General features: G+C 40.5%; 1 protein-coding gene across 1 annotated transcript in view; it reads right to left on the reverse strand.

Moving 5' to 3' along the window:
• ANO4 (anoctamin 4) overlaps nucleotides 1–25,982 on the reverse strand; it is a 422,274-nt gene that overhangs the window by 87,816 nt on the left and 308,476 nt on the right. The window contains exons 10-14 of the mRNA XM_081248924.1: nucleotides 19,833–19,888; nucleotides 17,474–17,595; nucleotides 14,133–14,267; nucleotides 12,967–13,063; nucleotides 7,582–7,642 (exon numbers count right to left, since the gene is read on the reverse strand). Coding sequence (XP_081105050.1) covers nucleotides 7,582–7,642; nucleotides 12,967–13,063; nucleotides 14,133–14,267; nucleotides 17,474–17,595; nucleotides 19,833–19,888 — 471 coding nt within the window. The remainder of the gene's footprint in view (nucleotides 1–7,581; nucleotides 7,643–12,966; nucleotides 13,064–14,132; nucleotides 14,268–17,473; nucleotides 17,596–19,832; nucleotides 19,889–25,982) is intronic.

Raw genomic sequence — 25,982 nt, forward strand, 5'->3', positions numbered from 1 at the left:
TTGCAAACAAGCTTACGGAAAGATTTCAGCATCACTAGTCATCAGGGAAATGCAAATTAAAACCACAATGGGATAACACTATATACCCACTAGGATGACTAAAATGATAAAGGCTAATAATTCCAGGTGTTTGTGAGGATGTGGAACACCTGGAGCTCTCATATAATGCTATTGGGAATGCACAACAGCACAGCTACTTCAGAAGACAATTTTTTATAAAGTTAGACATTCCCTTATTCTATGATCCAGCAATGCCACTCCTAATTATCTTCCCAGGAGAAATAGATACAAAGACTTTTATGCAAATGTGCAAAAAATTTTATAATAGCCGTTAAGTCTCAGCTGTATTCCTAACAGCTAAAAACTGGATTGAATCCAAATGTTTATCAACATATGGGTAAAGAAATGGATAAAATGAATAAACAAATTTTGGTATATTTCAGGCAATGGAATACTATTCTGTACTAAAAGAACAAACTACCAACATATGCAACAATATAAATGAATCTCAACAGCTTGAATCTTAGTGGAAGAAGCCAGAAACAAAATGCTGAATACTGAAAGACTCTATTTGTATGCAATTCTAGAACAGAGTAAACTATAGTGATAGAAAGCAGGTTTGAGATTGCCAAGGGGCTGACTTCAGAGGCTTGAAGAAACTTTCTGGAGAATGAAAATGTTCTATGTCATCATTACAGTGATGGTTACATGACTATATATGTTTGACATAAGGTCAAAATGTACACTTAAAATCACTGGATTTTATTTTATGTGAATTATACCTAACTAAAACTGATAAAAATGTCCTATAATCCTATCACCCAGAGGACACCACCATTAATATAATATAAAATACCTTTGTTTAGCTCACAGGAAACATTCTGACCAGGCCCAACTGTGAATGGCTGCAGGAAAGAAGAAATTAACACATACCCTCCAGAGTCTGGCCAGAACTAGGAAATATCTGCAATGACTTATAGCCTTTTTTATTCTTCCTCCTCACCTCCCCTCTCTTTGTTCTACAAATGAAACTAGCATCGAAATCCAGACAAGATAGTTCTTTGGGACACCAGTCCACCATCTTCTCAGTCTTCTGGCTTTTTGAATAAAGTCACTATTCTTGGGCTTCCCTGGTGGCGCAGTGGTTGAGAGTCCGCCTGCCGATGCAGGGGACACGGGTTCGTGCCCCGATCCGGGAAGATCCCACATGCCGCAGAGCGGCTGGGCCCATGGGCCATGGCCGCTGAGCCTGCGCGTCCGGAGCCTGTGCTCCGCAACGGGAGAGGCCACAAACAGTGAGAGGCCCGCGTACCGCAAAAAAATAAAAAAATAAAAAATAAAGTCACTATTCTTTGCCCCAGTATCTCATCCCTCGATTTACTGGCCTGTCATGCAGTGAGCAGTAGGACTTTGGACTCGGTGACGCTTCTATACCTGAAATCACACTTTATTTGTATACTTTGTATCCTACATTAAAAAAAGTTAAATATAGCTTTGTGTTACGTTATTATATGCTTTGAAAGACAATTTTTAATGGCACTTATAATTTCCTTAACCATTCTGTTGTTGGATATTTCGGTTATTTCCAATTTTTGTCTGTCACAAACAACTAAAGCAAGGAAAATATACTTATGTATAATATATGTTTATATATGTTTATAATATATTTGTTTTTTTAAATTTATTTATTTGTACTTATTTGTGACTGTGTTGGGTCTTTGTTGCTGTGCACGGGCTTTCTCTAGTTGCAGTGAGCGGGGCCTACTCTTTGTTGCAGTGCGTGGGCGTTTCATTGTGGTGGCTTCTCTTGTTGTAGAGCACGGGCTCTAGGCGCGCGGGCTTCAGTAGTTGTGGCACGCGGGCTCAGTAGTTGTGCCTCATAGGCTCTAGAGCGCAGGCTCAGTAGCTGTGGTGCACGGGCTTAGTTGCTCCGCGGCATGTGGGATCTTCCCTGACCAGGGCTCGAACCCATGTCCCCTGCATTGGCAGGTGGATTCTTAACCACTGAGCCACCAGGGAAGCCCAATATATTTGTTTTTATTCTGTAATTAAGATCTTCCCTGACACCCAATTCTGCATAATGTTTTAACTGAGCACTGGAACAGCCTTCTTAGTGGCTACCTGCTACCTATTGGTCCCCACTTTCACCCCTCCCCACACTGCTGCCACAGTTGCTTCCCAAACACAGCTGATGATGTCACTCCCCAGTTTACAACTTCAGCTGGCTTTCTGCTGCCTACAGGGTGAAGCCATGGTTCTCTGTTGTGGTACAGATGTTGTGTGATAAGCAGAACTCAGGCTTCAACATATACTCTGTTATGGTTGAATTGTGCCCCCCTGCAAAAAATTACGTTGGTGTCCTAAGCTCCAACTTCAGAATGTTACCTTATTTGGAAATAAAATAACTGCAGATTAACTAGTTGAGTTCATACTGGAGTAACGTGGGCCCTTAATCTATTATGATTAGTGTCCTTATATAAGAAGACTGCCATGTGAAGACAACAGAGACACGGGGAGAATGCAGGTGAAGATGGGGGGCAGAGATTGGAGCCATGTTCTCTCCAAGCCAAGGAATGCCAAGGTTCGCTGGCCAGCACAAGAATCTGAGACACATGGGACAGATTCCCGCACAGTCTCCCAAAGGAACCAACACTGTTGACACCTTGATTTCGGACATCTAGTCTCCAGAACTGTGAAAGGATAACTTTCTGGGGTTTTAAGCCACCCAGTTTGTGGTATATTGTTACAGCACCCCCTAGGAAAGTAGGACACATTCTATGTCCCTAGCACATGTAATGTCTAAGCATTCCTTTTCAGAGTTTTGCTTACACTGTTCTCAGCTCAGAATGTTACTCATACCACCCCCAACCCCATTTATTTGCCTGGCAAATTTAAGACTTGGTTCTAATATCTATTCTTGGGTAAAAGCTTTTCTGCTTTTCCTTTTTGCCTCAGGAGGTTGGCTGCATGGACCCTCACTGTCTCTTTATAAATTGGACTTATCACCTAGTATTATAATTACCAACTTCTGAAAGCAGAGATCACACCTTACTCATTTTTTAGATATACCCAGTGCCAAGGGACAGTGAATATGCACTGTCTGCTGAGTAATGAAATCTTATAACATCCTATAGGAGGTGCATGCCACAGTGGACACACTTCAGAATGACTCTGGAGTTTGGCAGACGAAATCTGGTTTAAAACCCAGACTCTACCACTTAACCAGGGGCTGGGTAATCTTAGGTAAGTTGCATAACCTCTCTGAGCCTGAATATCCTCATCTATAAGATGGAGATAAGAATTTCTTCCTGGTGGGTTATGAGAAATTGATGAGGTGTCATATGTGACTGCACCTACACACCTAGTAGGCATTTAGTAAATGTATACATTTTCATTTTCTGAATATACAATCACCGTTTTTCATTGGATATATAGATAAGATTATAAAAATAAAATTAGTGTAAATATCTAAAAACAAAAGGCAAATTATTATAAAATTTATTTTAAAAAAATGAGACATACTTCATTCTTAAATTACTGATGGGACCACATGCAGAATCTTTGAATTTGCATTTAAACAACCGCAATCTTGTGATTTTGATTGGAAACCTCTGAGGACCTCGATTTGTTTGTTTACTGGGGATAATTTAATTTTTGGCAACACTTGAAAGAGGAAAAAAAAAGAAAAAAAGAAAACGGAAACAAAGAACGGCGAAATAATATGCTTCCTGGCATGTCTCTGCCAGTATCAAACTCCTTAATGACTCATTTTTTTTCCCCTAGGTAGAGAGCTAATATAGACCATAATTGTTCTGTCCCTTGAATCTTTCTAGACGAAAGAGCCACTCTGATTCAAGCCCAGAGCCCTAGGCTCACAGAATAGTCCCTAGGAGGCCCTGCCATCACACGAGTGTGAACAAGAACAAAGGTGGTGGAGTTCTGTCAAGATTTCTAACCCCACACAAAGGCCCTTCCAGCAACTACAGACTGTTTCCAAATGGAGCCTTATTGTTTCTCTGGTGAACATACAAAGCAAAAGGCAACAAAACAGACACACCAACCCCATCCCTTCTGAGGACTTGTAAACCCCTTACATCCGTTCTCATCATCTCCATATCTAGCAATTTCCCGAAAATAAAGTGCATTTGTTTTCCTAAATGTTGTAACGTGTCAATTGTAAAGGATGATCCTGAGACCATTAAACCGAGCTCCGTTAGAACCGATACGCTTTTATAGAACACCACCGTCACAAAGCAGTGTTTATACTGGGCTCGGGACAAGTGTAACCGTCCTTTATTTTAAAGTTCAGATCCGTGAAACAGAAGCAAACAGGATTACAGACAGCACATGGTCCTAGCAGTGGAGTGGAGGAGGTAAGAGCTTGTCTAGTTTACCTCTTGGCTTCACCACTTTTTTCTAGCTACTGCCTCCATTTTCCCATCTATCACATGGGAATAGTAATAGTCCCTTCCTCAAAGGTTGCTATACAGATTAAGTGAGATGATACTGAACAATCTTAATATAGTAAGCCCTCAATAAGTGTATGCTATTATTCTAACTATCACTGTTATTGGCTATTTTAGATTTCTGCAGAAGGCAGAGCCCTATCTGCAAAGAAACACCTGGGGTAAATGATTCTTTTTCTCAAGCTGGGAACAATACAAGGTTTAAGTTATAAGTTGTCTATGAAGACAAAGCAATTCAGAAAATGAATTATTCCAGGCTTGCGTTGCTTGGAATGGCCCTAAATTGTTCCCTTTGCTCAAAGGTTATTACAAAACATCTATCGGCTTCCTACTGAGTGCCCTCCAAGGAACAAGGACTGTCGGATCTCCAGCCCACCTACTTAAAACCTCCATGCTCCAGGCAATCACTGCCAGTCCACTGAGGTTGGCAGAGAGAAAATAATAAAGTCTGTCTGTTTTCCCCAGTATAAGACATTCCAACTTGCAAGAAAGGGATGCCATCCCCTTTACAATGGTGGTACTGGGTGAGGGGTGGAGATGACAACCTCTACCTTATAGACTATGATCATTCTACCAGAATTTTACTTCTGGGTAACTGTGGGAGAAGAAAATATTATTTCAGTCAAAGTATATGTAAAATGGGTGGAACACTGAAACGGATAAGGGAGTTTCGTGTGTTAATTCTTCGGAATGCCACTCTCTCTACAGAAGTATTAACCTATTACACAGTAGAACAGTAGCCCAAAACAGAGCTTCCCAGTATGTGTGCCAGGAATGGATTATAGGTCTGCCAGAGGTGATAATCCCATCAGTTTTGGGGGAGGCTAAGGTTCTTAGGGCAGTATTATCCCTGGCCATGAGCAGGTTCCTTCATGGACATCAGCATGCTGTGCAAATATCATCATTTCCTATGTGTGTCATGACTTGAAAAAGTTTGGGAACCACTGGTTTAGGAAATGAATACATTTTCCAGAGTCTCCTCATTTGTGATCATGGCAAAGCTGAAATACTGGATGTCGTCTTATATTTCATGATCATGGTTACCAATACTAATATGTTCTAGAAAAGCCAGATACACATTCTTGATCTGAGAGGTCATTCCTGTAACCAAAACTCTATTATGGCTAGCTTCCTTTGTTTGCAAGAGATGCAGTAAGGGGTAGCACAAATAGTGAGGGCTTTTGCAAGGTCCACCAAGGGAGGCAGAAATCCCATGGGAATTAAAAGACTGGACCTATTCAGACAGGATATGGAAGCCAGCAGCTTGAGAGACTACAGCCACAAGAGACCCTGGGTCTTCACCCTGATACTCCACTAATAACATGACTTGGCCACATTCTTTCTTTGCTTCTCTTGGGGGACTGTCTTGCATTTTCTCCCAGATGGCTACCAGTTGGCTTCTGTACCCTCTGTTCTAATTTTTTCCACTAGTTCTTTGCTTCTGCTTATTTCTAGGTTCAATTTCTCATAAACTCAACCTGCTCATAATTCCTCCTGGTCCCCAATTCTACCTGCTGGTCAATCTCAATCTCCCTCTCTCCCTTCCTCCCTCCCGTTTCTTCCCTTTCTGCATCTTTCAGTGCCTCTTTCTACTGCTAACTCTCTTGTGTCACTCCACATTTGCCAATCCACATTCTTAAGAATAAGACTCTGGGTGGCATTGCCAGCTCCTGTTTGGGCAGAACCTTCTCTCAGGCCACTCACCAACCTATGGTTTGACTATTCTTGGAACAAATGCCCACTGGGTGAAAGGGGCTGGAGTCATAGGGTTCAAAAATTTTCCTTCAACAGAGCTGCGGTGGGTGGGACAATTTGCTTTTGAAGAGCTCGAGGTAAAGAAGACATAACATATTTAGCACAAACCTCCCAAAGAAAACAAGGTTTTATATTTCTACATGCCAAAGAGACCATTTAACATATTTACTGTCTTATAAAGAAACTCTTTTGGTAATTTTCTTCTCTTTCCCTTCTTTTTTCCCAATCCATCCATTTATTCATCCATCCATCTAATGAATATTAATCTCTCTGTCTTCAAAAGAAATGCGTAAGGTTTTCCATGACCATAATAGTCCTTGAGGACCATGAACCTATTAGGGGAGAAAACTTGTGTATGCAAATCATTATTAGTGCCCAAAGAATGGCATAAAGCAAATGCTATGGAAATTCAAAGGAGGAAGACATCTTCTGGCTGGAGAAGATGCCACTTCAGCTAGGCCCTTAAAGATGGCAAAGATTCTGAAATTCATTCCATACATAAGGAACAACATGGACCTAAGCCTTGAGTTAGTAGAGTTCTATAACCTGAAAATTCAGATTTTGGCTTTTTAAGTTCTAGAAAAAAATGCATAATCATTGTCAAAAAATTCAAACCAAATGGAAAATATATAGTGTGAAAGGCCTGACTCTCATCACTGTCCACCTACCTTTCCACGAAAGGTAACCTCCTCTCCAAAGGTAACCACCATTCATCGTTTATTATGTATTTGTCCAGACTCTTTTCTATACTATTAAATTAGAGCTCTATAATTATTTGACTAGGAAGATATTATTAAACCCATTTTACCAAAAAGTGGGTTAAGTAAATTCTTTGGGTTAGGGAATTCTTTAAGTGAATGTTCCATCATACCTTGTTATTATAGGGCTATTGGCTTGAAGTGATTTAGAAGGACTCAATTCAGTATTGTGAGTAGATCTTGTTTATGAGGAGTCATTTTGACCAGAACTGGAAGAAGCCTAGAGGTGGGTACTCACATATTAGTCAGATGAAAAGATTCCACTCACAACAGAAAGTCCTACATATACTGAGATGGGTATTCAGGTGTCAGCAGACCTTTTGGTATACCATAGGCTTTATTTTTGTCTCCAACAGAAGGTGAATTTTACCCAATAATGGAATGCTGATGAAACTGTTGAAGGCTTAAGAGAAATAAGACATGTTCTCCTCTACAACATCACTTTTAAAATAAACCAAATGAATTATTTATCGACTTGTGTCTAATACAACAGCCAACTGAATTTACTCAAGCTTCTTCCTCTCATGTCCAAAATCAGACTTTAAAGGAACATATCATAGAGCAGATGATGGGAACAAGTTATACGAGTATAGAACACTTACCCCAGACTGCCATGAAAACAGCAAAGAAGACAGTGGCTCCATTGTCAAAAAGGTGGGTTACCTGGGAACATTATGAGTCATAGTTAAACTAATTTACTATATATAATATTGCAATTCACTTTTTTTTTCACGTTCTGTAAAAATAGCTCTGACAATGCAATGAATTTGACAGGGTTCCTTTGGGGCATATTCCTTTTGGACCATAAGGAAGAAGGGATTTTTTTCTGTGAAATAGTTTGGTTATGGAAAGGAGAATTTGTTCCATTTATGTGGCTATCACTTAGCTGAGCATTTATCAGCAGACCCAATGGTGCTGTTAAGAATTTCCTTTTGCACACTATAAAAGCTAATACACATGCATATCTCATGTGGATAGATTTATATTTAAGACCAGGTAGGGGGCTTCCCTGGTGGCACAGTGGTTAAGAATCCACCTACCAATGCAGGGGACATGGGTTTGAGCCCTGGTCCAGGAATATCCCACATGCCGCGGAACAACTAAGCCCCTGCACCGCAACTACTGAGCCTGCACTCTAGAACCCATGAGGCACAACTAACTGAGCCCACGTGCCACAACTACTGAAGCCCACACGCCTAGAGCCTGTGCTCCGCGACAAGAGAAGTCACCACAATGAGAAGCCTGTGCACCTCAACGAAGAGTAGCCCCTGCTCACCGCAACTAGAGAAAGCCCGTGTGCAGCAACAAAGACCCAACACAGCCAAAAATAAATAAATTAAAAAAAAAAAGACCAGGCAGGTATTAATGTTGCTGCTGTAAAGGTTTCTGATTTCCCCAGCACTATTTTTAATGCTTCATTTATTCTCTTTGAAAACATGGCCATTTTGTGTGTGTAGTTTTGAGCAAACATCTTCTGGGCTTCCCTCTGGACCATGGCATTATAAAGAAGAGCAACCCATTAACACAAACCACTTCTACCTTTATTAAAGCCTCAGGTAATCACTACATTTACCTCTTACACATAACACAAAGACAGCTAGCAAATACTTTATTGCTAGAATAATATATTCTATTGCAAGCATCATAGCAGAAAGCAAAAATATCTCTTTGTGCTGTAACACTGCCAAGCTCATTTCCACCTCCAGGATAAATCACACCAACGTCAAGCCAAATTGAAATGATGACTGATACGTTCGTAAAGCATAACCTTTTTTGTTTTGGTGCTTTATAGCTCTCTATAAAGTATACTTTACTGTCCCTTGGAGAACGTGCCAAGTATAAACAGGTCTTTTCCTATTATATCAGATTGTGAAGTATTTTAAAATTTTCCAAAAGTTTATGACTTTTCTTTCTTTAAACACAGGAGAGATGGGGAGCATTCAAACACCTAGTGTGAGACAAAAGTCTAAAGCCAACTTATTTCGATGCCAGAAGGAGTGTTACACTATGTATATCAGGTGGTCAGCATCAAATCAAGCCTGAAAGCCTTGGTGGTAAGTGGTTGGTTTGTACCCCCTCCTAGGTTATTTCCTGGTGGACACTCCCTGCACTATCAGGGAAGATTCTGGAATGGATTGTGGTTGTCATTGTTTTAGGCTGTAGGGATCATTTTTCCTCCTTCTCTGGGTAACATGGCTCAAGTACAACCAATCGGAGTCCTTCCCTAAAACTGGTATGAAAACACTTGGAGAGACACATTTTCCCGCTGCAGTTACTGATCTGGAAATATGTGAATCAGGGTGAATTAATAGGGACTTCTAGTTCCTCCTAAGATGGAAAGCTAGGACAGGCTGATGGCTCCCTCTGCCACAATCAAACCTGGAGAAGCAGGAGAGTAGATTTCAGGAACTGACAAAACACAAACCACGATCCTGAGAAATGCCAGGGGAAACAGAAGTTGCCTTAAGGTGTGTGTGTGTGTGTGTGTGTGTGTGTGCGTGCGTGTGCGTGTGTGTGCGCGCGCGCTTGATGGTGGGGAGTGGCAGTGGTTCCCACGCAGAGTGAGAACACAGGTTAGAGAAATACGTAAGTTCCAGTCTAGCCTCTCCCACAGTGGCATTGGAAAATTAGTTTCCCCTCCCTCAGAAATCAGCTGCAACAGGTCAAATCACAAGTGCTGGTATTCTTGGGGGTAATATCAGGGATGCCCAGAGTCCCGCTTTGTCGGAGAGATGATGAATGTAGGTGCTGCCTGGCAGGCTGGCCTCAAACATTCACTTCTCAGTCCTTTCCCTTTTAAACCCCAGGGCTGGTAGTTACAATTAAGGGAGAGCGCCTCCTTCCAATTCTGCTTTGTTCTAAGCAGGCTTAAAAATGAAACTCTGACCAGAAAAGTCCTCTGACAGAGTGACAGCACACAGTGGTGCCTGGGACACATTGTCTTCTTCTCTCTGTAAACTCACCAGGACTGACCTGGCCTCTGACCCTCACCCAAAGTGGTCGATACCTCCATGGGACAAGCACCCACAGGCCAAAATAACAGAATATCTGGGGAAGACAGCTGCCTCCCAAAAATTCCAAAGTAGGCAATATACACCTTCTGAAACAGACATTCTGTAACATCAGATCAAGAATTTAAAATAAGCATACAAATATGTTTAGGGAGATACAGGAAGGAAGATGGAGGCCTGGAGTTGTGACAGTCAGCAGCCATCTTTCCCGTCATGAGGAGAACCTGGCTACAGAATGATCACGTAGACAGGTGGCCAGAGAGCGAGATCTGAGGACCTGGACGACCAGTTCTAGGCATGAGGTCCTCCTGCTCAGACAGTGTGAGCTGGTCTAGTATCTTCTGCGGTGAAATGAGCCAGTAAATCCCTTTCTGCTTAAGCCAGTTTGATTGAGTTTCTGACCCGTGCAAGTACAAGTGCGAGGGTCAGGGATAAAACATTCCTGATGAGCACAAGAGCTGCTGACTGACTTGGATCTGGGCTCCTACTTGATCCAATATTTCTATGCATCCTCAGTCTCATTAAATCAGTCTGGCATTTCTAATAAATTTTTCTAAAGGACATTCTGTATAACTTCAGTTATTTCATTCTGAGGCTCTTAAGCCTTCCTTTTACTAAGTTTCTAGGCCAGGCCAAATCCAAAATTTAGAATCTAAGCATCTTGAAGCTCAGTATGGCACAACGATGTGTTTTGCACTCAGATAAACTAAGAGCCAGCTACTTACTGCTGTGTGACCACAGATAAACAGCTTTGACCTCTCTGAGTCTCTGAGTAAAATGGGAATAATAACACCTACCTTGAAGTTGCTGTGAGAATTAGAAATAATAATTAGAAATAATAGAAATAATTAGAAATAATAAATGTATTATTATAATTATTATCATTTTAGATCTAGGGAGTGTGATAGGACAACCGACCAATGAAGGCCCTATAAAATCTGAGCCCTCTAAACTATTCATGATCATTTTAAGGAATTATTCCAGCTCCCCTAAAAAAAAAAAGAATTTCACTCAAGGCAGATCTTTCACATAACAAACAAACCGCCCAAACAAACAAAACTGGGCTTCTGAGATTCCCCAAAAGCAGGATTTTTACACCTGAGTCATTCGTGCTTAACTCATGATCTTTAAACAAAATTATATCACTGACCAACCTCTTTTGATTCTCACCACATCTCTATTTCCCAAGCTCACTCTGTTGAATTTGTCCTCATCCAGGCAGGTCTATCTGTATGTTCTCCAAAGGAAGGGAGAGTATTTTGGGCTTTTTTTGGTCCCTTGCAGCACATACTAAAAGCCCAAATCTTTGTAAAATCACAGCTGGCTGCTGTTCCTCCCACCAGACTGGCCACCTACAGGGCTAGAGACGGCGTGGATGGGTGGGATCCTGGGCTGCCTATCTAATGTTCCCACACTTAAACTGAGCAAAACTCTGCAATGCCAACAGTATAATTAGATGGATCCAAGCTGCAGTGATTGTAGAGGTTACATAAAATCTGCCAACCCCTTTTTTTTTTTTTTTTTTTTTAGCGGTATGTGGGCCTCTCACTGTTGTGGCCTCTCCCGTTGCGGAGCACAGGCTCCGGACGCACAGGCTCAGCAACCATGGCTCACGGGCCCAGCCGCTCTGCGGCATGTGGGATCTTCCCGGACCAGGGCACGAACCCGCGTCCCCTGCATCGGCAGGTGGACTCTCAACCACTGCGCCACCAGGGAAGCCCTGCCAACCCCTTTTATACCTGGAATCTGGGTGAGCTGATAGGCAGTGGGTCTTAAAACATCTTCATCAGTCTATACTCCAGCCATTGCTTTGCATTAGTGATACTACCCTTCAGTAATGAACTCTAGAAATTTGATGAATGTGTCTAAAATTTTAATAAAGCGAGGTGTAACATCAGAAAGGGGTATGTAATAACATATAGACATAATGGTGTTATGTACCTTTTTTTCAAAGCACTTTCACATATACTATCTTCTTTGGTCCTCATGACATGCCATGGGGCAGAGAGGGCAGGTATCACTGCCTGCATTTTAGAGAAGAGAAAGCTCAGGCTCAAAGAGTCTGTACATGTGCAAGGTCAAGGAGGTAAGTAGCTGAGCTGAACTTGAATCTAGGTCTTTTGGACAATAATAATGATGAAGAGGAGGAAAATGATGGCAGTTGTCACTTACTGAGACCTTACCATTTGCTAAGCACTATGCTCACTATCACATTTCTTATAAAACAGTCATGTGAAACGAGTATCATGTTCTCCATTTTACAGATGAGAAAACTGAGGCTCAGAAGAGGTTAAATAACATGTTCCTCTAGTAACAAGTGGTGAACAGCACAGTCAAGATTTGAAGCTAACTTTCTCTGATTCCATCAACTGTTCTATTTGCTTCCTGTGATAATAATTAGAGCCAATACATTTTAAATATATATACAGTAAAACAAATATCTGAATTAGAATACTGAATGATGAAGGTAAGTCTCTCCTACAAGGTAAACTTGAGAATCAAAGACCAGAAAGGACGGAGAGAATGTGGTCACCACCACCTCTCAGGAAGGTGTATATTAAATTCAATCTGGGACTTCCCTGGTGGCACAGTAGTTAAGAATCCGCCTGCCAATGCAGGGGACACAGGTTGGATCCCTGGTCCGGGAAGATCCCACATGCCATGGAGCAACTAAGCCCATGCGCCACAACGACTGAGTCTGCACTCTAGAGCCCACGAGCCACAACTACTGAGCTCACGTGCCACAACTACTGAAGCCTGCGCGCCTAGAGACCATGCTCCGCAACAAGAGAAGCCACTGCAATGAGAAGCCCCGCACCGCAACGAAGAGTAGCCCCCGCTCGCCGCAACTAGAGAAAGCCCGCGCGCAGCAACAAAGACCCAACACAGCCAAAAATAAATAAATAAATTTATATAAACAAACACACAAACATAATTAAGTTCAATCTGACTAAAATGCTGCATATTTGAAATTACCTTGGCATAAACGCAGCTGTCTGACAGCCTCATGAACGGACAGTATTTATCGCACACAGGACACATGATGATATCTGTAGCTTGGCAGACTTCTTTACTGGAAAAGAGAACAAAAAAGGACCACTTTTTGATGACATAACAGCATTTTTTCCCCTTCAATTTCACCAGAACAGTCAACCAGTAAATAAGATTCAGTAGATTAAATTTTTGCCCTCAGAAGCTTCTTAGCCTTTTCTTAGTTATTAATATAAACAAGTGCCTGCACAGTTTAATAGTTTGATAAACCTGCGTATTTGTGAGGCTGTTTCTTGGCTTTTACATATTAATTAGTTAAGCTCAGGAAAATACATGAAGCAAAACATTGATTGTTTATACCTCAGGTTATACAGAAGTCATTCACAACACTGCACAGGTTGGAAGCAATTTCATACTGAATTATGGGCACAATGAGATACCTCACAGTGCCAGTCTTAATTTCTATGTGCATGATAAATAAGAAGAAATTATGGAGGAATAAATAAAAATACTAGGGAGTAGTTCTGGGAGAAAACCACATCTCATTAACAATTTCCCCAGAAATTAAAATATTTTTGCAGGTCACTTTTATTTTTGCAGTCACTTCTAAAAGGCACATTTATTTATTATTTAAGATTACTGTCCGGCCTTGTACGAAGATCTCTATGAATACCTTAAACTATATTCTAGCAAAAGAGCCAAGATAACAATTGTTAACAGTGAATCATTCACAAGGTTTCAGCAAGTTGGTGAGATGTCTTTCCAGCTTACAGGGTCCTTGTAAGAACACATAATTGATAAAAAAGGATGATTAACCCACTATTTTGCAGTATTAGTTAGAAAGAAAAAGGTGAAAAAGTCAGAAAAAGAGCAACTTTGAGACAGTGAAGGAAAGTGATTTGTTCTGTGGATATGTAGTGGCTTGTATACCCATAAATGTGAGCTTTGCTTCCTTGGTAGCTGGAGACCACAGCAACAAGGGCAATGGATGGGCAGACCTAGTGAATTGAACGCCTTGAATTTTTCCAGGAGAGATTGGAAAGAAGTTAAAATGAATAGTTAGGTAGGCCGATCGTTTGTGAACACCCCAAAAACACAAATGCCCAACTCCAAATATAAGCAAAGGCAGGCTCACCCAGAGCTCCCCGTACCTGACTTGGCAGTGATCCAGAGTTATGATTCCATACAAAAAGACAAATAATCCAATGAAAGCGGCTGGGAAGAGCATGCCGGTGTACCAGCCCAACCAGGCAAAATACAGCCCAATCTTCTCTCCGAAGTACCGCCTGTTTAAGACACAGCAGCCTTGCAAATTATACTGAAGTGTTTAAAGTTAGGCATTATAACACTTTGCTCAGTCATTTTACTTTGTTGTGGCTTTGCTGATAACCATGCAGACAAAGTAAGCCAAGAGAGTGGAACGTTTGACCAGATTTAAGCTCTGGACTTAAATTTCTTTTCCTATTACTCTAGATCAGAAATAGAATAAACCTTTCCATAAAAAAACAGGATTATATGCAAGCTTGTTCTGAAAACACAGAATAAACCCAGCTCATTCAGGAAGTTATACATGATACTGTTATTGACAAGGAACCAGGGGAATTTGAAGAGTCGGTGCCAACACATAATCTCATTTTTGCCATTTCTGAGTGTGTGTTTGTTTGTAATGCATGTATTATAATTACATACATTTTTTAAAATAGTAAACAAAAGTACTGTGAAAAACTTTTAAACACCCCTTTCAATATTTTGTAGTTTTACAAGATGTTTAAAATGCTAGAATCATAAGATGTTACAAAGAAAGGACTCTAATTACTGAGATTCAACATGAATCAATTCTGAGAGCAACTTTCCCTTTTAAGTGATGACTCTTCACAGGCATTGACATCTACCTCTATAAATATTTTCCTGAGACTAACCAGCCTGCCTAGTGCCCTGTGGTCTGTGAAGTTTGGTTTTTATTTCTTAAATATCATTATTGTGTTTTCTATGCTTTTCAACAGCTAAATTTCATAACTTAGAAGTTAATTACTTCTTAGTCCAATGTAAGAATATTCGAATTATTTTTTGTTCTCCTTCTAAACGAATGTTGACCATCTGTTTCCAAATGCTGTCTGCTGCTTTCCCCCTAGAGTACTCAATGGCTCCTAAAAGCATGGATTATTTATTTATCCCATCTTCTATTGTGTCCCAACAGAAGCCTTCCACTTCCAGAAGACTTTTCCAACATATATTCATATACACAAATATTCAGTTATTCATTCAACAAATTAAAAAATACCTACTATGTGTCAAAAACTGTGCTAAGTTCTGAGAACACAATGGCGAGCAAAATAAGCTTGGTCCCTCCTCCTATGAAGCTTTTAGGGTGACAGAGGAGACACACATAAATCAATTAAAGAAATAAGCTTATAATCACAAAACTGGGAAAACAGCTACAAAGGAGGGGAACACAATGCGATAAGTGTATATAACAAAGCCATCTGACAACTCTAGCCAGGGAAGACCTCTCTGAGGACGTGACTATTGGGCTGATGCATGAAAGTTAATTGGGTGGGGTTAGGGATGGGCTAGAGTGTTTCCAGCAGAGGGAACAGAACCTACAAAGGCCGTGTGATAGGAGGGACCAGGTGAAATAAGGGTGGTGTGGCTGGAACACTGATAATAAGAAATGGGCTGGTGAGGTTGGCACAGGATAAGCCTCGATGGGCCTTGCAGACCATGCTAAATGCATTGATTTTTCTCCTGAGAAAAATGAAAAGCCATGAGAGGACTGTAGCCAATCTGGGGATATGACCAGTTTCACATTCTGTCTCCAGGGTGGAGAATGGAGAGGAAGGGCCAGAAAGGAAAAAGGGAGACCACGTAGGGGAAAACAGCCATAGTCCAGGTCATGGGTGAAGGAAGCAGCAGTGGTAGAGGAGATGCTGGGGTGTGGCCAGATTCCAGAGATATGGAGGAAGCAAAATCTAGATATAGGACAAGAACTATTTAAGAGATGAGATTTCCCAGTTGCTCCACAACTTCATTCCACTCAAACCTTGCTTGTGCTTTTCATGTCCCCTCCCTTTGGCCCACACAAATCCCACTGCTCTTCCAGGGCTCAGCTCCGCACCTTCCACAGGGGCACTGGCCCATATCCATCCTTTCCGTTTTTCTTAGTTTTTGTAGAACATTTGGCCTCCATCACACATGTTACCAAATTATGCATGGTCTTGTTTTACAGTTGTCTCAAGTTTGCAGGGCTGGTTTTCCTGAAAGAAACTGTGCATTTCTCAAAGCCAGAGACCATGGCTTCTGTGTGTCTTTGCCAATAGTACTTAGCATTGTACTAGGAACACAATGGGCAGTTAATTAATACTCACTGAAAAATGATAACATCTTAATCAAGATACTGTCACAGATGGGAGCTGCTTTGCCTGCAGCAATCTTCTGTAATTTTTAATCGATGTAATCCTGTAACATGGGACTCAGGCTGGAAAGAGAATTGGCTTTGATATTTTTTCCCGACTATTTTATTGTATATTGAGACTCGTCAAAGGCAAGTGACCTCATCTCAGAAAATACTGTCCACTCACCCAGATCATCTGGATCATTCGTTACTCACACAGAGAAGGGGACACAATTCGTCAATGGCCTTGGGTCAACAGGAGTAAACCCTTGTAACAAGGACTCTGGAAGGAAGAATGACTCCCCGGGGAGACGAAATGTAAACTGAGTTGTCTTATTATTTTATTTTCCTCTGGCATCATTTTTTAAGGGCTCGGGGGAAAGTGAAATAAATCTGGCTAGTCTAGGAAATGAGACATGACTTTCTTTTTAATAAGGAATCCATGAAGTGTGGATTGTTACTACTCAATCTTAATAATCAGTCTCTAAATAAATAATGGGATGTCAGAGTATAATGCCTCCATGGCAGAAAGCTGGGCATATACAGACAGTTAAAGAAAACACACACTTTTACTGCACAAATATCATAGGTTAAAAGCTGAGATACTCTTTTGACTTGCAGAATTAAAACAATCTTTAAAGGTTATTAGTTTTAAGTGAAAATTAAAGTAAGCCTGAAATTTATTAGAACGACAGCACCCTCTATTTCCTACTTGCATAATAGTGACTAATATTCCATTTGTCACTAATATATGCAAGCAGTGTTACCTCTCTATAACTGTTATAGATAATTTGTCATTAGTAGTCACATGCGTGATGAACTTCTTCTGGAATCCTGGGGGAGGCCTGGCTGATCTCACATGCCCCTTTCCAAGGCTCTTTTGGAGGAAACGCCAGCCTCATCAGAGGGAGGTCAGGTTTACCAAGAACGACCCATGTCCTCTGATAGGCTGCCCTCTTGGGAAGAAGTCAGATTTGAGTGTCAGCTGTGCACCTCAGACCGTTTTTTTTTTTTCCCCCCCCAATGTTGGCTTGTCCCAGTTGACAGTCTGCCCTCATCAACCTGTGTAAGCTTTATATTTGCATCTGGTTCAAAACTCACCTTACAAGATCCAAAGGCTGGTATTTATACCACACGCCCCAGGAGGCCCAGCACTCATAGAGCAGATGGCGGTGGTTTACTGCTCCGTGGGTTCTAATGGAGTTTTTACTTCTGTAACTTCCCTGGATAAAAACACCACTGCTGGTGAGGTAATACCCACAAAAACCAAAAGGAAAAGCTGATAGTAATATTAGCCTTTATGGCAGGAGTAGCAATAGGGGTGATATGAAGAAAACACAGATCCATTCTATTGAAGGGAAAGCAGTATGATTAGTTATTCTGGACATAATCTTGATGTTGATGCCATGCAGTAAGAAGCCCGCGCTTGCCGGAATCAGGCAGGTCTGAACTGAGTTAAAATTCGGTTCTGTTACTTTTTAGCTAGGAGATCTTATACTCTCTGAGCCTTGGATTCCCAGGTCATAGTGGAACTCACAACATCTGCCTCATTAGGTTTCTTCTGTGGTTTGAATGAATAGAGCCTCCTGCCCCAGAGGCCATGCCCAAGACTTATGAGTTCTCTTTCCCACTTGTCTCAAGATAGAGTAGCTGGTAAACAGCCACAGCTGTAACCTGGTCAAATGGTCTTGTCTATAAGAAAACCCTAGAATGCAAGAGTGGTAAGTTAGCTAAAAATTACAATAATTCAACTATAATTCAACCTCCTCATGGAACAAATGAGGAGACCGTGGGCCAGTGGAGTAGGGCGTTTCTAAGTTCAGTTAGCGGAATTGCTAGTTTCACAAACAGAACAGGTACTTTCTGGAGGTGAACTAATTTTTGACATTTTAACTTGAGAAGCCCTTTCTTAGTGGAAAGTGAACAGGCCCAAGAGACAAGGAACTCAGGTTCTAGCTCAGCTCAACACCAACTCACTCTAACATTCCTCTAAACCTCTATTTAAATTTTTACCATAAAACAAGGCAACAAGAGCTGCGCTTCCTGCCTTCGAAGGCTGTTATGTGGTCAAATAAAATAATCAAGTTAAACTGAGAGCAAAAAGTCAAAAGAGCGATTATGTTATTGCTGCAGCTGCTATTACTGATTTGGAAGCTCTCTTTTTTATAAAATACAGGGCTTTAGCAAGATGTCCACCACCCACTTGCCTGCACAGAAACTTCTGTCCACCTACCACTGCTCAGACACTGCCCTTACCATAGGCAAGGGATGGGCAGGGGGAGGATGCAGTCATCACTGAAACCCTTTTTTGGGGGGCAATGCCAACTAATAATGATATGCTTTGGGGACATCTGTCTTTAACATTCAGAAACACTTGTGTGTGACTCCAGAAAACCTTTGTGTCAAAATATTTGCTTCTGTTACACAAAAAAGGATCACTCCAAAAGGGTTTCATGGCTGTCTATAATAGGGCCTCAGATGAAAGCCTCTAGTCTCCTTAATGAAAAAGGCCTAAAAATTCTACACCCTCCTCTCCATCCTCCTGGTGTTTAAAATCAAGAGAAGAAACACCATAAGCCAAATAAGAAGTATATTTTGGAAAGACTTGCCATTGGTGGATAGTTGGAACTGTCCTCCAAGCTTAATTGGCCAACTGTTAACATTGTTTCTCATAGAAGATTTTTCTGAAAATTTCTCTAACAGTAGTTTCACCCTGGCTACTGTGTGAGGTCCTAGAGGATATGGGCTATGATATTTATCTTTGTGTTCTCTGTGTTGTACTGCGGCTGGTACAGGCTCAATACCATGAAAATGACAGTAATCTCTCACCAGTCATGAGAATTACGTCCCTGAAAACCCATGTATATAAAGTGAATTCTGGGTTAAATTACCCAAAGTCTAATGGGGGAAACAGAGTTAAGGGTAATCACAGTTACATTTATAAAAGTCCTAATAGATGACACAGACCATGTAGTAATTAAGGAGAATATAAAAATTTATACATCTTAAGCAACAATAAGTACAATACTATTAATTTCTATTTATCATCCTTTAGTTCCTAGAGACTTTGCAAAATGGCTTCCTCCCACTCTCTAAGGATTAGCTATAAAATTTTTTGTTGCAGAGACTATATATTTCAGAGACATTTTCCCGCCGGGTCTGGCACCTCATGCAAATTTTCAATGTCTCTTTAATTTTATGACTTGGGGTCCCTCAGCTATTCCTCTAAATTCACGCTGAGTGACTCTTGATTCAAGTACTCATGCAATTAGAATAAAAAGACAGAGAGAAATAAATCTACTCTGGGGGAGAGGTATCACAATGCAAATAGGCCCTCCCCAACTACCCACTGAGCAAATTATTCTGAACAAATATATCAACAAACTCAATTAATCACTATCCCCAGAAGCTGATTTAATAACACGGAATTGACAGAGAAGGAGAAAAGGCAGGACAATACCTCGTGCAGAGGAAATGCAGCTTCATAGGAGCCATTAGTAAGCAAACGATTCAGACCTATAACAATAAAAAAGTCCAATGTGAATCAATACTGAGTTTAAATCCTCACAATGTAAGACTAATGTAAGGGTGGTAGTTTTTGGAGAAAACAATCTACGTTTTCAAAAGTGGTTCAAAACTACTTGGGGACAATAGCTTAGAAAGTTTTGCTACCTGCTAGGAAACTGGAATCAAGGACTAGAAAATCAGGTTTTCAAACAGAAACAAAACAGTGAAGCATACCTAGCATGGTGCTTGGCATAGAGAAGCGTGTGCGCTGAGAGAAGTGGATGAATTAATCATACCAAAAAGATGATTTTCCACCAGGAGCTCTCCCATTTTCGTCCAGAAGCTTTAATATGGACAAACCTAACTCCTCTGCATTAGACTAGTGGGATGACTTTGGAAAGTCCTCTTGTCCTCAGGCCTCAATTTTCTCATCCATAAAATGGGAGAGGGGTATTGGATATGTGGATTTGCAATGTTTTATTGGTTAGATATAAGCCACAGTTTCCACCCACACTTAAGGGGAAGGGACTACACATTGGGGAGTCACCCTAGGGTGTGTCCACCACAGGTTTATGAATTTTTTTCAAAGAACCAGCTTTTGGTTTCATTGATTTTCTCTATTTTTTTGTTTTCCATTTCATTGATTTCTTCTCTGATTTTTATTATTTCCTTTCATCTACCTACTCTAGATTACTTTAGATTTAATTTCCTTTCCCCACCTCGTTTCTTAAGGTGGAAGGAGAGGTCATTTATTTGGGACATTTCTTTTCCTGTATAGGCATATAGTGCTATAAATTTCTCCCTAAATACTGCACACTTTTTGATATACTGTGTTTTCATTGAATACAGCAACTTTCTGATTTCCCTTTTGATTTCTTTCACCCATGAGTTATTTAAAAATATATTCAGTTTTAAATATTTGTAAATTTTCCAGAGATGGTCTTACTGATGTCTAATTTAATTCCATTGTGGTCAAAGAATTATTAAGTCTTATTTTATGTCCCCAAGTATGGTCTCTTGGTAATGTTCTGCGTGCACTTAAAAAAACGGGTATTCGACTGTTGGTGGTAAAGTGGTCTAAAAGATCAATTAAGTTATTTGTACTGTACTGTTCAGTTCTTCTAACCCCTATTGATTTTCTGTCTACTTGTTCTATAAATTATTGAAAAAGGGGTATTGAAACCTCTGAGTATAATTATGGACTTGCCTATTTCTTTTAGCAGTTCTTGCTTCATGTAGTCTGAAGCTCTGTTATTAAGCATATAATCATTTAGGATTGTTATGTCCTCCAGATGAACTGACTCCTCCATCATTGTAAAGTGGCTTTCTTTATCCCTGGTAATAGTCTTTGCTCTGAAATCTATTTTGTCTGATATCAATATAGCCACTTCAGCTTTCTTTTGGTTAGTGTGCTATATATATATATTTGATCCTTTTACTTTTAACCTATTTGTGTCTTTAAAGTGTTTTTTTGCAGGCAGCAAAAAAATTAGGTCTTTTTTTTTTTTTTTTTTTTTTTTTTTTTGCGGTACGTGGGCCTCTCACTGTTGTGGCCTCTCCCGTTGTGGAGCACAGGCTCTGGACGCACAGGCTCAGCGGCCATGGCTCACGGGCCCAGCTGCTCCGCGGCATGTGGGATCTTCTTGAACCAGGGCACAAACCCGTGTCCCCTGCATTGGCAGGTGGACTCTCAACCACTGTGCCACCAGGGAAGCCCAGGTCTTGCTTTTTAAATTTAGTGGCAACTTCTGAATTTTGGACTGGGATTTTCAGACCATTTCTATTTAATCCTTTGTGAATTACGAGGTGTTCCAATCTCATTGGAAATCCTTTTGGATTGCTCTTTCTCTGGCCTTGGGTAGTTTCCTGATGTGTGTACTAATCGGTACTCTACTAAATAGTTGAGATGGCCCTCTGCAGATCTTCAGGGTTCTCTGGGAAGCTCTCTGCTTTCTGGTATGTTGTCCTGTGAACTCTGGCTGCCTTGGTCTCCCTGGACTCTCAGTAACATCTTGTCAACTCATGGAGTCTACCAGGTTCTGCCTGGATTCTTTTTCCCTGTGTTGCTGTCCAGAAACCATCTCACTATAGTAAGCTGGGGCAATTGTAGGGCTCACCTCATTTGTTTTCTGTCCTCGGGCTTCCCTGTTCTTGACTGCCCAATGTTCAGTGTCTTGAAAATAGTCGTCTCATACATTTTTTGTTTTTCCTTTTTTGACTGTTTCAGGTGGGAGAGCAAATCCTGTGCCTGTTACTCCATCTTGGCCGGAAGTGGAAGTGTAATGTTTTGATCTTTAAAGTTTCTTTCAGATCAAGAATACTACCTACTTCCTAAAATGTACTTCAAAGAAGATGACTGGAAGGATGTCTCCCAAGTGGCTTATAGGTGAGTACTCTCCATGCTTTAGATACTGATTAGAGTCCAGAGGCTTAGCCTAACTGGAAAATGGAACGTGCACTGATTCACTTTTTATTGATGGAGGGTCAATTAATGTTTAGGTATATTTAACCATGGTAACATGATTAAATGTATTTTAAGATGCTTTGACATTAACACTAAATGTCTAAGAAAAGCATCTGAAATACAAATATCCATAGGGCTTTGTATTTTGTCTAGCACACAGAAGGCCCTCAATAAGTACCTTTGTAATGAATGAATAAATGATTATGTAGAAAGCTTTGATTTTCTGGAGCCTCTATCAATAATTCTACATATATCATCAATAACTTTCAAATATTCCAGAATAACAGAAAAAATAAGATTCACGGGGACCTAATAAGAGACTTCTCATGATGACCTTTGTAAATTTATGATAATTTATCACAGACCTGAAAAGTAAGAAAGTAGTTAATATTTAAAATCTATCACCTTACTAACTTCCCCTTTGAGCACCAGTTTTGAAAATATGCCTTCATCTCAAGATTTATTTTATGCACTTATATTGTTAAATAAATCTTTGTTGATCTATTAATTGCTCTATTTTGAAAATGGATTTCACTAGGTTTGATTTTCAGAGTTGTAATAAACTCAGAGTGAAATTGAAAAACTTACACAGTGGTAATTTTTGCTCCACTGAAATACCCTTATAAATCATGTTTACAGACAGTATTTTTGTATTATCTCTAATCAATGTTCGCTCATGCAAGATGCCACTTTCAGAAAGAGTTTCAGGCAGAAAATAACACAGGATAAACATTAATTCTATCAATAAATTAAATTTTCTTCTAACATGTTGTTTCTTTTATCTATGAAACCAAAGATGATAATGAAACATTGGGTCAACAGAGCATTTATAGTTCTACTCCATATTTTTCAGCATAATGTCTGATCTTGGGTTAGTAATTTATTCTGAGATTGGTTATTTCTAACCAGATATTTTTTCAGTTCGTCATTACTGATTTTCAAAGCACTGAGGTTCTTGAAGAGAATTCTCCTTCTTTCATCAAATGAGAGAAACTTTTACAATGATCATTTCTTACTAGTAACAATACTGCACTTCTCGTGTTTTTTCAAAACATTTAAAAATTATTGTCTTTGCCCCTTTTCTGTCTCCATCTTGACTAGTTGTAAAAATAGCCCATATTTTGAGATGCAAAAGTTAAGCACAATAATTGCTATGTGGCCTCACTGTACACAGTTTTTGATTGTGTAAGAATGCTGATGGCTAGACATTGATCATGTTTAAAAGATTTTCAATTCAGTTCAACAAGCACTCCTCCTATATGCCTGTGCTAGGCAATGATGATATAAAGGTGAATAAGGCAACTTATTTACAACTGAGGAGCTTATTATCTAGATCAGCCATTTTTAGCTGCAGATTCTCAATACCCTAGTATGTTATAATGAGTTGTGAGGTGTGCTGGTATTATACTACCAATATTAGTGAAGGGACTGTTTTTAAAAATTATTTGCATGTTATGAAATAATCCAGAATAGCTACTGCCATAATCATTTCACTTCCATTCACTTGTTTTCTAGCATGTTCCTGATATGATGTTAACCAAGAAAAGTATGATAAAAGTATGTACAGCACATCCTAAGTTTGTTAAAAAAAAATCACGTGGACAAATGGGGTATAAAAATGAAAAGAGTACTTAATGTGATACTTAAGTTATTTGGTACCCAAAAATGTCAACAGTGGTTCTCTTTAGTTGGTAGAATTTTCATAATGTCATTGAAAGTAAATAATTCAACATAATGAAAGAAGAGTTGTACATGATTGTCAAATAGACACTGCAAAAATAATTGCCATTGGAATTCAGAAGAGGAAATCCTTGGAGCTAGAATGGCCATGGAGGACATTACTGGGGACGGGGGGAGGTGGGGCGGCGGAATGTGTCCCAAGGATGGATGACTGCTGCAGAGAATATCAGAACGTGCTAACCTACAACCCCATCGAAGTCAAGAAAGCCCTAAATCAGGTTCAACTTCACCATACCCACCTACATTGACTCTCACTGAACATATGATTCCAGGTGTATTCAGATCTGGACTAGGTATCTGTTTCTCCCTATAGTATTTTAATTTATGCAGCTTGGGATCAAAGTAGTGTTTTGCAGCTTCGGCATACCAGTGACTCACACTTGCATTCAACTCAACCTCCCAAGTCTATCCGTCTTCAAGATGTGTTGAGCAACATTTCTCCCACATGGTATCAGGGTAGCTGTTTCGCTGAGTTTGAGTGCAGCACTTTACATTTACAAACTATTAAATGCCATCTTTTGGATGTGGCTGAGATTTCCAGATCACTGAGATCTATGGGGAGCTGACTGCAATGACTAACATAATGCATCCTTCCGGCCTCCATCCCACCTGAAAGCCCGATGAGAAGACCGTTTAGGCTATGTGCCAGGTATCAATTTATTGCCCCTTAGCTCCAAATACAGGTTCATTGCCTGCTTTGCAATAATGGAGCTGGACCTTGTAAATATTTCTCCTTTGCCAGGTGGTACAATGTTAAGCTTTGTCAGTAGAAGGCACTGCAGGGACAATGGGGGAGGAAGGAGTTTGTCCTCCTGGTGCTAGCATGCTCCTCTCAGTAGGCTTCTGCAGCTCATAGCTTCTGTGGAATCCAGCGCCTGCCGTGCCTGGTGGCCAGCAGCCTCGGCACCTCCTTAAGGGCGGGTGTCCCCCTGAACAGCTTCACAGAGTAATAATGCTGGTGTAATGCCTCCCAATGAATGGCTTCCTTGGAACCCCTCCAGGCAGCTTCTCCCAGTACGTGAGATGGCAGATCCGCAGAGAGTCCTCCTGGCACAGAAGCCCCAGCAAACCGCTCTGCCATCTAGTGAACCACAGCTGCACGCTTTCCAACAAGGTCTGCATCTCAGCTTTGTTGTGGGGAGTGTCTGTAGGGGTGGTGGCTGCTCCTAATATCTGCTCTTCTTCTATTCTTTAGAGTTCTTCTTACCCTTTACTAGCCAATCCTCCATGAACTCCAAACCTCTGTCACAGTTAGTTATTTATATGAACTTTCCCTGTTCAAATTCTGTGTGGCTCTTGTGTCCTGATTAGACCCTGACTGATATAGGTCATTCTTCAAAGTATTGATAAAAATCTCACTGGGACAGAGATACCCAAAAACAAAGCCACCTAAATCCTCCTGATATATAGTAATCTGTTTAATAAGGAAGGATATTTGGTAATATATTATGGAAAGACTCTCGTACAAATGCCCCAAATGTAATGTGTGGAGGTTATTTACTGGGGGTGGTGATTATTTGGAGGATGTACTTGTGTGTGACGGCTCTTCTCTGTCCTTTGCTGCTCCCTGTGCCTGGAACACCTGCTCTTCCAACTTCCCACACTGGCTTCCTCTTGTCATTCAGGTTTCAGTGCAAATTCAGCATCTCAGAAAAGCTTTCCCTGACCACTCCATCCATCTCAGCTTGAACTCACCCCCACCCCTTAGCCGTCTATCTCTGAAACATCATCCATTTCGATTTCTTCATGTTATGTGTTGTGTTTACTTATTTATTGTCCATTTTTAGCTCCTTGAACATATGCTCCAGGAGAGAATGGTGCTCATCTCCCCAACACCTCACCCCGCACCTGGCACATAATGGGCACTCCTTATATATTTGTTGAATTGAGAGAACTTCT

This window comes from Mesoplodon bidens (assembly GCF_964165515.1).
Source record: "Mesoplodon bidens genome assembly, chromosome: 11".
Classification (NCBI taxonomy): domain Eukaryota; kingdom Metazoa; phylum Chordata; class Mammalia; order Artiodactyla; family Ziphiidae; genus Mesoplodon; species Mesoplodon bidens.